General features: G+C 34.5%; 1 protein-coding gene across 4 annotated transcripts in view; it reads right to left on the bottom strand.

Moving 5' to 3' along the window:
• Nucleotides 1-12,922, bottom strand: part of Fstl5 (follistatin like 5) — a 596,430-nt gene that overhangs the window by 465,361 nt on the left and 118,147 nt on the right. For 2 of the 4 annotated variants that reach the window (XM_006972666.3, XM_015990071.3), the window contains exon 3: nucleotides 1,189-1,222. In XM_006972666.3, the coding sequence (XP_006972728.1) occupies nucleotides 1,189-1,222 (34 nt within the window). The remainder of the gene's footprint in view (nucleotides 1-1,188; nucleotides 1,223-12,922) is intronic. The other 2 variants (XM_006972669.4, XM_006972668.4) reach the window with 1 other exon arrangement.

The following is a 12,922-nucleotide window of genomic DNA, read 5'->3' as shown; positions in this document are numbered from 1 at the left end:
ATTCCAGAACCCACATGGTGGCTTACAACTACCTCTGCATCCAGTGACAAGGGATCTGAGACCTTCTGTCATCCAGGAGTACTAGCTATACTAGCACTGCCTCCATAGTGCATAGACATGCATGCAAGCAAAACACCCACACATATAGAATCAATTCATAATTTAAAGAGTTTTTAAAGAAGCATCATTGTATAAAGATACTAAGGAGTATGGCTATCTTCTACCATGTCAGGAGCACAGGCCAGCTTGCATGACTATCAATTTTAAATTTCTATATCTCTGAAAAAAATCTTCCTATACAAGAAATATGGAAAGAAACACTATGCTTGTATTTTCCTCCATGGTCATGCTTGGATTGGGATGCTTTAGAGAATGTAGAAGTACACAGGAAATCCCAAATATAAAATAAAGATCAACACATAAATGGAGAAGCCATAAAAATTAAGCCAAGAAAATTCTGTATTTTTCCTCATTATTATCAGTAAGAATTATTTTGTTAAAAACTACAACCATAAAGAGTGACTTCTTGTATCAAAAAATAAACTTCAAAACTAAGAATGCTTCTATAGGGAAATCTTCTTTTTCTTACTAGAGATATTTCATTCTATGTTGTTACCAATTTAAATACATAAACAAATATCTTCAGTATTTTATTTTTTTATTTTTGGTTTTTTGAGACAGGGTTTCTCTGTGTAGCTTTGTGCCTTTCCTGGAACTCGCTTTGGAGACCAGGCTGGCCTCGAACTCACAGAAATCTGCCTGCCTCTGCCTCCCGAGTGCTGGGATTAAAGGCGTGTGCCACCACTGCCCGGCTTCAGTATTTTATGTATAAGTCAAGTAAGATAACAATGGCTAAATGTTGAGTTCTCTATAGCATGTATTTTAAAACTTGTCACTTGTCAATTTATAGATATGACAGAATGCTAAGTAGGGACAATGGTTGAGGCAAGATTTTCATCTGGACAACATAGAGAAGTAAAAACTTATATTGAGATCATCAGAGCATCCTACAAAATAAAGACTATTTCAACAGAGAAGTCTACTGGCCACACAATCATCAGATATTCAAATGGTTTTAAAATTACATTGCAGATTGTGAATTGTCCTTATTTTAACTGTATTTACAAGATGGTATCACATGATTTTTCTTTATCTTTGAGAGGTAATTTTAAAATATTTATTTCTTACCTTTGATTCTTGAGCTTTCTTGACTTTTTTCCTGCTGAAATGAAAACATAAATATGTCAAAATCTTTGCCACAATAACTTATCATTAGCAATAGTTAAATGTCTTTTATACATATACCTAAAAATATACTTTTAGAAATTATCTATCAAAGTCATAATAATTCTCTGTGTACAAGTTTATCTAAGAAACCCATACATATGTTACAGATAAATAAATGGCTAATGAATAATAGTCATTCATGCCTCTCTAATTCTCATTTCATTTAATCTAAATATACAAGCAATAATGTGTTCCAAATTTTATTTTGACTCAATATTAATCATAAAGTGTTGGCAATGGTAAAAATTTAAGGATACAGAAAGAAAACTCTTACTAAAATGGTATAAAAGACTGTTCAACTACCTTACTTCAATTTCAGTTAGAATTGATCTTACTTTAATGTTAATATTGACAATTTCTTTTGTTTAAAAGCTGCTCCAGTCAAACCTGTCCATCAACTTGGCATCCTCTTTATTGATTACCATATAACCTGAAAAAATTAGCTTACTTTCAAGTTTTAAATTAGATATTGTACAATATGTAACTTCCCAATTATGATTTAGAATTTACTGTCTTTACAAATTCAAGATCTCATCTAAAAAATTTTAAAAAGTGTTTCAAATAAAATGTCAAATATTAAATATATATATATATATGTATATGTATACATACAGATAGAATTACATGAACGCCAACCAAATTTTGTTCCAGTAAAAAGGAAAAGAGACTCATATGTTGTTACAAACATTAATCCAAAATTTCAAACTCAAGATTTTGTGTGTGTGTGTGTGTGTGTGTGTGTGTGTGTGTGTGTGTGTGTGTTAATGGTGGTGGTGGTGGTGGTGGTGGTGGTTTGAATAGGTATGGCTCCTATTCGAACTCATGTGTTTGAATGCTTGGCCCATAGGGAATGGCACTATTAGGAGGTGTGGCCTTGCTGAAGTAGGTGTGGCCTTGTTGGAAGAAGTGTGTCACTGTGGAGGTGGGCTTTAAGGTTTTATACGCTCAAGCTGTGCCCAGTGTGACACAGTTGTTTCTGCTGCCTGCAGATGTAGAACTCTCAGCCTCTTCTCCAGCACCATGTCTGCCTGTACACCACTACCATGAATGGACTAAAGCTCTGAAACTGTAAGCCAGCCCCAATTAAATGTTTTCCTTTATAAGAGTTACCATAGTCATGGCATCTCTTCACAGCAATAGAAATGCTAAAACAATATATTATTAATAATTAATTACTGTTAGTAAAATAACTGAAAATAAAAATAAATTTATATATAAATTTATTATATATTTATATTTATAAAATAATGGAGTCAATGCTGTGACTTTGAAATAATATTATATGTAAAACTTCATATAATTCTCTATTTATACATATGTAGTTTTATTATATAGTCATTTCATATGTGGATGGTTTCAAAAACCTCATTTTATACATGACTGTCAAGTACTTTGAGCATATTCAACCAACTTCCTCCTTCTCTTCCCTCCTGCTATTCCCATTGTTTCTCCAATACTGTCTTGCTTCTAGCTTTCTTTCTCATAAATAAGTGATTTCGTGTATCTACCTCAAATACTGAATCTAATACAGGAAGAAAGCAAATAGTATTTGTCTTTCTGTATCTGCCTCATTACACTTAATGTTATGCTCTCCAGTTGCATCCATGTTCCTGCAAACAACATAATTATGTTCTTCCTTAGGACTCTATAAGCTCTATTTATAGTACACTACCCTTTTTTATCAGTTCCTTTTTTATGCATTATACATTTAGGCTGTTGTCACATATTTGAGATTTTGAAAAATGTAACAAACAAGGATGTACAAGTATCTCAATTATATGCTGAATTAATATCCTTGGTACATATACCCAAACTTTTGTTGTGTTTGATGTGGTAGTTATAATTTTTTCAATATTTCTGCTATCTTTAGGCACATTTCTATTGTATTTAAACATACTTTAATTCCCACTAGCCCCATCTAGAGTTCCTGCTTTCCCTGCAATGGCACCAGCATTTACTTTTTCTTAATGGACAGCCATTCGGACTAGTGTAAGTCAAAATTTGAATGTAATTTTATTTTAAATATCTCTGACTATAGAGGATATTGAACATTTTTCATCTTCACTGGTTATTGTTATTTCATCTTTTGGAAGCTAAATATTCATTTCATTAACTCGTGTATTGATTGAAAGATTTGGAAAGCTGTTTTGACATTTGGTTTTTATAGTTCCATATTTGCATGTATAAATATATATACTAGCTATTAACCCCATCTGATACATAGCAGGCAAAAATTTGGTTTTTCCATTCCAGTCTGTATCTTTACTCAGGATAATTCCTTTTCCTGTAAAGAAGCTTTAATTTCATATGACTCCATCAGCATTTGGGATTACTTCCAGGGGTACTGGAACCTTATACAGAAAATTTGTGATTATGATTACTACTACATCCTCAAGTGTTCTGTTCCCCCTAGATTTTTAAAAATTTCAGTTGTGACATTCTTCATTTGATTCTGCTTTTTTTTTTTTTTTGCATGGGAGGGATTTTGATCTAGTTTTATTCTCTTACATGAGGAAAGCTCTTTTCCCAGCAACATTTATTAAAGAGACCTATTCGAAGGCACTGTTTGTTTGGTGATCACTGACAAAATTCACTTGGCTGTCCTTAATTGTGTGGGTTATTTCTGGGTTATCTGTTTTACTCTGTTTATTGTTGCATCTGATTCTTGTTGTTTCTTATGCCAAAACTATACTATCTTGTAACTATCTCTCTATAGTATAGCTATATGCTGATGCCTTCATCATTGTACTTTATGCTCAGAGTTGCTTTAAATTCAAGCTCTTTTTCCTTCCATATGAATTTTATGATTGCCTTCTCTTCCATTTTTGATTGTAAAGAGCAACACTGGAATATCAATAAGAATTGTCTGACTCTAAAGATTTTTTTTTGTACTACAGATGTGGGAATGATATTGAATCTACTGATCCATGACCATGGGTTGTCTTTTGATATTGCTTTTTTTTCAATTTCTTTCTTTGGTACTTAAAATTTTTCACTATAGTGAGTTTCTACAGCAGAAGATTTCCATAAATGGAAATACCATATAATTCAATGGACTTGTTCATTTGCCCTGTCTGGAACGAATAGACATTCACTGTGTTCCTAAGAAAAGTTCACACAAGAAAGAAAAAACAATTACAAGTGCATCACCATCATGTCCTTGTATTTTCAAAAATATGAGGTTTCCAGAATTACTGGACTGGATTGAGTAGACAAGAAGGTGCTATCAGCAAAGCCATGAAATATTTATAATAATTTTGCATTTTAGTCTGAGAGCATTAAGTAATCAATGAATATCTCTTATTAAGCTAGTAATATTATTGCAATGACATTTGAATACAAACATTCATCTCTTTAGAATAGTTTGTGAAAGGCAAGGATAAAATTAGGAAGCAGGAACCAAGAATGTGTTACTGTGGTAACACAGGTAGATGGTGGCAATGACATAGAATAGTGTGGCACTGGATTTGGAGCATCTTATCAGAACTGGCACAGTGACAACTAGACTAAACATTGGGCATGACAATCAGAGGAGACAAGGATTCTGCCAGGATCATGGGATTGTGGAAGAATGGAGCTATTTCTAGCTAGGTAAGTTACTGACTAAAAAATAAGCATTTTAATTTCTTCATTTGTTTTCTAACACGCTACACTCAGTTTTCCTCTAATTCTCTGGTTATTCCTATTAAATATTCATGGTGATTCTTCCTGATTCTGACTTACTGATACAACTTCTTCAGGTATCAACCTTCTAAAAGCTTTGGTGAATTTACCTGATATTCTGGCTTTGAGAACCATCCTTATTATAAAGCATCACAGATTTATATTCTTTAGGCAACATCAAACTTATATTTTAAAATTTCTACCTACAAACTTGGCATATGTAACTAGATATCTAATAATATAGCTGACTGATTACATCCAATAGTTTTGATCTTCCCTTCCTTGGACATCATACACTAGATAGAAATAACAACTCTAACATTCTACTTACTCAGACTTTGAGATTCATCTTTATCACCCTTTCTTTTGAGACTTAATAGACAGCAAGATTTTTCAATTTATTTTTATGTGTAAATGTAACTATAATCCTATGCAAAAAATCTGATGGGATAGGAGACATCCTCTTGCATTACCCTCAGCCATCAAACTCCTGAAATAATGGATTACAGAGAATGAATAGTTCCTCAGAAATTCCTGATGAGGGAAAGGAAAGATCTAGTGCCCACCAGAGTAGGAAGGGTTTTCATAGGGAAAAAAACATAGTTGTAGTGACTTAACTCATATATGTCACATGTATTCAGAATATATATATATATATATATATATATATATATATATATATACATATATATATATATATATGTGTGTGTGTGTGTGTGTGTGTGTAATTATGTTATATGTATATAATTTCATAAATTTTTATTATATTTTCTATAAAATGGTAACATTGCTGTAGGAATGGTGGAAAGTAGTTGTCTTTTTCTTGCTTAGCCAAACTACATCTAAATCTATTTTCCCTTACTAATTTCTGCCTCATAACTTAAAATACAGTGAAACAAGGTAAGAGGCCTGTGGATTCAAAGAAGACAAATCTTAAGGTTCATAATACATAGGAGACTATTTCTAGAAGATACATAAAATTTGAAACCATTAGCTTCTATGTAAATAACCACAGTCTTTATGAGAAGACAGTTAAATAAAATATTATAGAATTAAATATTCAAATGAGGAAAAAATAAAGTTTAATTATCCAGTGAAAGAGAATGGAAAAACAGAAATTGGTGGGATTAAAAAACCTGTGTGCAAGAAATCATAGACTCCCAGGTAATGCATTATTTATGAAGTGAGTTTTCAGTTGTATAGATTCTTCTCAGAGGTCAAGTACAATTATCTCTTTAAAGTGCTCATTAGAGTTATTGAGCTAGGTAGAATCATTGCCTTCAGAAAAAAATACTATTTTGTTTCTCTTGTGGGTTTAGAAGCAATATTGGAATTATTCAGGTAAAGAAAAGGATACTATGACATGTACACACTGATAAAAATTTTCATGATAAACATAGCTAGTAAAGAGTGACTTGCGTTGTACGTTTTTGTTCACATGATGTCTTGTTTCATTTTCTCTAGGTGTCATTTAATTTTATGATGTTATTATTATTTGTGTGTTTAAAACAGTAGAGTCTGAAGAAGTCTAAAAAATGGGAGGAGAGTAATGTAAAAGAGAATGACAATGTTACTGATTTTAAATTATTGACACACAGAATGAGTAGAAAAATGTGATAGAAGAAAGACCAGTTTTGTAACATGACATGTGGAGATAAAAATGCTGAGGTATGCAGGTCTGATAAATTAATTATCCAAGTTCAATATGATAATTTATTTTATGTAGTGAGAGGAGAAATAGCTCAACATTGAAGGTTAAATGGTTTGTCAAAGTTCAAGAAGCTCCCAGTGATTTAAATATACTATTGCATGAAAGCAGGAAAAATATCATATCACACAACTTTGATATTCTAGAGCCAGTCCTAACAGAATACAGCCAGCACGACTTTATGATACACATCTTTGACATACATTTTATAAGGACAAATAGGCTAAATAATCACTGACACAGTATTTTAGTTATAGTAACATATTACTATCTGTTTATATAAATCAGTTTTAATATTATTTCAAAGTATTTTCTGATATGTTGATCAGTTTTTAAAATAAGAAGAATATTTTGTCTACCTATTAAATTTGATAATAGGAACACCATTCACTTTTCACTTTGTATTATAAAATTATTGGAAAATTTTCACAGCATTGTCATTTGATTATATATAAGCACACACCATAAAATCTACCCCAGAGTTTAAGTAGCTAATAAGACTTGTGTCAATTCACCTTTAATGATTCTACTTCCCTGGGCAATTATCTCTTAGCTTTTTTCTAATCTTTCTTCTACCTATTCCTTGATGATGATACCTTGTCTGACATGTTTGGGAGCATCTTTGTTACAACAAAGACATATAAAGCAATGTGGACAGAAAGATAGATTCAGAAGACCCACACTGATACTGTGGTAGTTTGAATAAAATTGCCCCCCATAGGCTTATAATTATTGGCACTATTAGGAGGTGTGGCCTTGTTGGAGTATGGTGAGGCATTGTTAGAGAAAGTGTGTCAAGTTCACTTCCTGCTGCCTGTGGATCAAGATGTAGGACTCCTAGCTCCTTATACAGCACCATGACTTGTTGGGAAATATCTGATCACACTGTGAACCCCAGATTACATTTGCATCAATTAAATAAAATTAACCTTGGTTCATGAGGCTGAGTTAGCAACTAGTTAAGAGAAAGTAATCATAGAGCACCAGAAGGCATCCAGGAGAGAAAAAGAGACACAGTAAGTAGTAGGATGGGGTTTGGAGTGGAGAAGCTTCTTGTGCTTTGGCAAAGTGGAAACATGGGTCTTCTGTGAATGCCAGCAAAGAGGGAGGGTTAGCTAGTTGTTACTCAGTCTCTGAGCATGCAGGTTTTCACCCTAGCCTTTGAATCTCAGGTCTTAATTATAATTAGAACGATATTTAGTTAGAGCTGCCTTTAGCAGCAATGATAGGGAGCAGAATTCTCACCAGGTTGTGGCCTGAGCAGCCAGGCCCCTGCTAGATAAGCAGGCCATTAACTCTGGAGTTGCAATTGCTGGCTAAGTAGCCAAAGTTAAAAAAAAATTAAATCTGCCTGCATGCCACCCACCATAATGATAATGGACTAAATAAACCTCTGAAATTTCAAGCCAATTAAATGTTTTCCTTTATCAGAGTTTCCATGGTCATGGTGTCTCTTCACAGTAATAAAACCCTAACTAAGGCAAAAGTTGGTAGCAGGGACTGGGATAGTGAGGTGATCTGACAATGAACTTGTTTGGAGGAATTTGGATTTGGGGGATTTTGGATTAGGAATTCAGTGGAATGCTTTAAGCACTGCTTAACAGGCCGTACTAGTAGAAACATGGAAGACAGTGATGCTGAGGGTGATTGAACTGTGGGGGTAGGGCTGGCTCAAGAGGTTTCAGAGGAGAATTTTAATATGTTGCCTAGAGATTGTTCTTGTGATATTTTGGTGAAGAAGACGACTGCTTTTTGTCCTTGTCTGAAGAGTCTGCCTGATGTAAAACAGAATAAAAGAAGTGGTGATCTCAGGGCAAGACCCCACCCACCTAAGCTTCCACCTTCTGAAAAGAAATTAAAGAACAGATTAGATCCAGGCATGGTGGTACATGCCTTTGAGCCCAGAGCTCAGGAGATAGAGGCATGCAGATCTCTGAATTCAAGGTCAACCTAGTCTACAGAGCAAGTATCAGGACACCCAAGCTTAGGCAGTGAAGGAAACCATGAAAAATAGAAAGCTGTTGAAGATGCAATTGATCAAGGGGCCATGTTCCAGACCCAGCAAGCAATACAACTTGGCAGCTTCAGCCACATGGTTCAGGGTTTAGAGTTAAGGATAGGAGAAAGGGATTATAGATTCCCTCTCTATGATTAAGGAAAACCTCTGAAGCCAGGCTTGTGTCAGGGGTTCCCTGTATAGAGGCCTAGAGATGCCATTGTGGGAAGCTTTGAAGGTGAAGCCTCAATTGCCTTGGAGACTGCAAGATGTTGGAGATGTCTGTCAAGGAAAGCTGCTAACAAGAAATGGAACCAATCCAAGAGAAAGAAGTATGTTGCAGTAAACAAACTGAAAAGAGTTGGAGATCTAAAGAGTTCTTTGACATCAGACATTCAGATAGACAATTTGGAGTTTGGAGTTTGCCAGCGAGTTTTCGATATTGCTTTGGTCTAGTATTTACTTACTATGTTCCTTTTCCTCAATTTTGGAATGTGTGTGTGTATATATATCTTGTGCCATTAAACATTTGAAGAATGTGACCTGCTTTTTTATTTTCATTATGTGGGTATTGCAGTTAAGAGATTACATGAGTCTCAGAAGATACTTTGATCTTTGGATATTAAACAAGTTTGAGACTTTTATATATCATGGGGACTTTTGAGGCATTTTGCATTATGATATAGTTACAAACCTATGGAGGCCAGGGAGTGGAATGTGGCAGTTTGGATGTAATAGGCCCCCATAAGCTCGTAGTGATTGGCACTATTAGGAGGTGTCCCTTGTTGGAGTAGGTGTAGCATTGTTGGAGGAAGTATGTCACTTCCTACTGCCTGCAGATTAAGATGTAGAACTCTCAGGACCTTATCCAGCACAATGTCTGCCTGCATACCACCCACTATGACAATAATCGACTAAACCTCTGAAAATGTAAGCCAGCCCCAATTAAATGTTTTCCTTTATAAAATTACCATGATCATGGTAACTCTTCATGGCATTAAAACTCTAATACAGGTATAAACAAGAGTCTCTTAAATATTTTAAACCAATTAAATCAATGTAAAATAGCTAATATAAAATGAAGTTGTATTGGCATATAAAATAGTTTTTAAGCAAATTTAGTGGTCCTAAAAGATTCATGCAACCTGGTATATAACCACATACACCAAGCCACATACTAGCAGTTTCTTAGCTTAGTATTATCAAAAAATATAAAATATAATTTAGACTTTTCACTATCAACATTTTAATTTATCACATGAAAATTATTAACATAGTAAGTTATTTATTTTAAATTTCTTTTCAGAACTTTTATGTCTGATATTTATTTCCCAAATTAATGCCACAAACAAAAATAGGAAAGTAGGAATTTTCAGAAAATGCATATGTAACATATGATTATTTACATTAGTATATGGCAAAAACAAAGAAACTTTTTTAAAACTAACTATTGGAGTTATGATGCTTTTAAGTTTGTAAATTAATAGAAGTGGCCAATAGGACACTTATTTAGTATAAATAAGTCATTATAATTTGATAATACATTTATTTTTTGACATTCCAGCACACAAATATCACAAAATACACAAGATTTTTCATCTACTGTCCTAACCATTTTCTCAGTAACATTAATTATGATGGTGGTAATTTAATTATAAAAATGCCTAGCAAATAAAGCACATTAGTAAATATGAAATAGTGCATGTGGCTTACCCAGTCTTGGTGACAAAAAGAAAATAATGTAAGTAAACTATGATAAAGTTTATGAAATCAATTTTAAAAGAATTTTATTTTATTTTATTTCAAATATGTTTCCTTGGCATTTTTTATAATGTTCCTGATCCACTGTTTCCTGAAAAATGCCTTCTTTGGATCTTTAGTGAAAAACAGTATCTCTATTACTTGATGATCATAACCAGCTTGCATTCTTCACAGATAGTACTTCTCCCTTCAATGATGTTTGTGATCATGCCTGTTTGCCTTAATGGAACTGTGATTTGAGAGACAGAGAGATTGAGGACTTTGATGTCTCCACTTATAAACCCTCAGGATCTAGATAAGTATCTACTAGAAAGTGGCCTCTCTTTCACACAACCTCTGGCTCTAGAATTCAGTAGTTGGGTGTCAAGAAGAGGCACGTGCGCACATGTGCAGACACACACACACACACACACACACACACACACACACACACACACACACCACACAGTGGGAAAATGATAAAAAATATACCAATCAATTATGAAATTATACACTGTTTGGAGTAAATTCATGAAGAATTATGGCCCTCTTGTAAGTTGCATGGCTTAAGGTAAATAATGAGTAGTAAGAAACTGAAAGCCCATGTGAGAAGAGATTGTAGAATAAAGTAGTTTCTTTACACAGTTATCCCATGACATCACATTCTATCATAGGCTCAGAAATAGTAAACACATGTTCTCTTTCACAGGTGAATCCTAACTTCTAATCTTCAGATGCATGTGTTCAATCTGGAGTACCTGTAAAAGTAAGGAAATTATGAATGGGCTATTAGGGTTGGAGATGTCTTAAGAGATGGGGATAGTCCAAAATCAATGATATGAAAACAGTGTGGGAATTTGAGGGGTAGAACATTTAAGTAGGTAAAGTTGTATGGATACAAGATGATGGAGGATGGAGGCCGAACCAAAACTATGTGTAAAAGTTTTGTGGAAACTTAATACTTTGTAATTCAATTTAAATACATGGGCTTCAGAGACACAGAACAGGGAGAGAAAAAGAGGGAGGGAGGGAGAGAGGGAGAGGGAAAGAAAGAGAGGATAGGAGAAAGAGAGAGAGAAAGGGACGTATTCTCTACATCTGGATAATGCTGCTCCTGAAAGTCAAGGTCTTAGCCTCTTGGTAGAAACTTAATACTACTTCTTGTTAAATTATCCTGGTACCAAGTTGACTTGTAAATGTCTATGTTTGTACCCATAGACAGATACTAATTCACCTTTGGCTCTAATCAGACAATCTCCTGTCTGCAAATAACGGTAGTAGAAGTAGATATACATGCCTGACAAAGTGCTGAAATAAGTGAGGGTTAAGTGCTCAGCCATAGACAGGACTTTCACACTACTCCTCTAAGGTTCAGGTAACATTGCAGAGGAGGAAGTGGAAATATTAAGAGTTTGGGCATTAGCTGAAGGGATGTGAAATGCTGTTTTTCTGGGCATAAAAGAGCATATTCAGTCATGACCTCACAAGAGCTGTGGCTATCTCAGACCTACAGAAGACTGGGTCTCTCAGGGGTCAGTTGTGGGCTGGGAGAATTTAATGAGGTCCCGCACATTTATGATGAAGTGTTGTCTCCTGATATATGTAACTGAAAGTTTCTCTGTGTCCTGGCCTGCCGGCGCTCAGGACAAATCTCTCCCACTTGCGTCCCCAAGTAAACACACATAGGCTTATATTAATTAAAACTGCTCAGCCATTAGGTTAGCCTTCCTACTCACTAGCTCTTACACTTAAACTCAGCCCATTTCTGTTAAAAAATATGTTGCCACATGTTCCGTGGCTTTGTCTGTGTGCCATTACATGCTGCTCCCTGGACAGCAGTCTGGCTTCTTCTGATTCAACCTTCCTCTTCCCAGAATTCTCCTTGTATGCTTATCCTGTCTATACTTCCTGCCTGGCTACTGGCCAATCAGCATTTTATTATACCAGTATACAATGGCATTATCTCACAGCAGATATATTCAGTATTCAAACTACCAAAAAGATGATAACAAAAGGGATATGCTGGACTTGAAATTTACAAAGTATAAATGAATTCATCTACTCATTTTTTCAATGTCCAATAACATGTGAACTATTATTGTTTTTTGGGTATTTTTTTGGTTTTTCGAGACGGTTTCTCTGTGTAGCTTTGTGCCTTTCCTAGAACTCGCTTTGGAGACTAGGCTGGCCTCAAACTCACAGAGATCTGCCTGCCTCTGCCTCCCGAGTGCTGGGATTAAAGGTGTGCACCACCACCGCCCAGCGTGAACTATTACTGTATTACATATGTCCCAAATTAAATGTTTACTTATTGTTTAGATGTTTCATATAATGAAAGTATCAAATAAAATGAATAGTAACTATGAAAAATACATAAATAATTACATTACAGTTTAAATTTGCTTAAAAAGACCAAAAGGCATATTTCTGTTTTTGTTTTTTATGGTGATATTTTATTTGTGCTGAAATGTGATTTTATTTGTATGTTAATAAATAAATTTGCCTGGAGATCAGAGGTCATAGACTCT

This window comes from Peromyscus maniculatus, chromosome 6, assembly GCF_049852395.1.
Source record: "Peromyscus maniculatus bairdii isolate BWxNUB_F1_BW_parent chromosome 6, HU_Pman_BW_mat_3.1, whole genome shotgun sequence".
NCBI classification, from domain to species: domain Eukaryota; kingdom Metazoa; phylum Chordata; class Mammalia; order Rodentia; family Cricetidae; genus Peromyscus; species Peromyscus maniculatus.
Note: the sequence above shows the minus strand (reverse complement) of the source record. Positions and strands in the feature narration are given on the sequence as shown.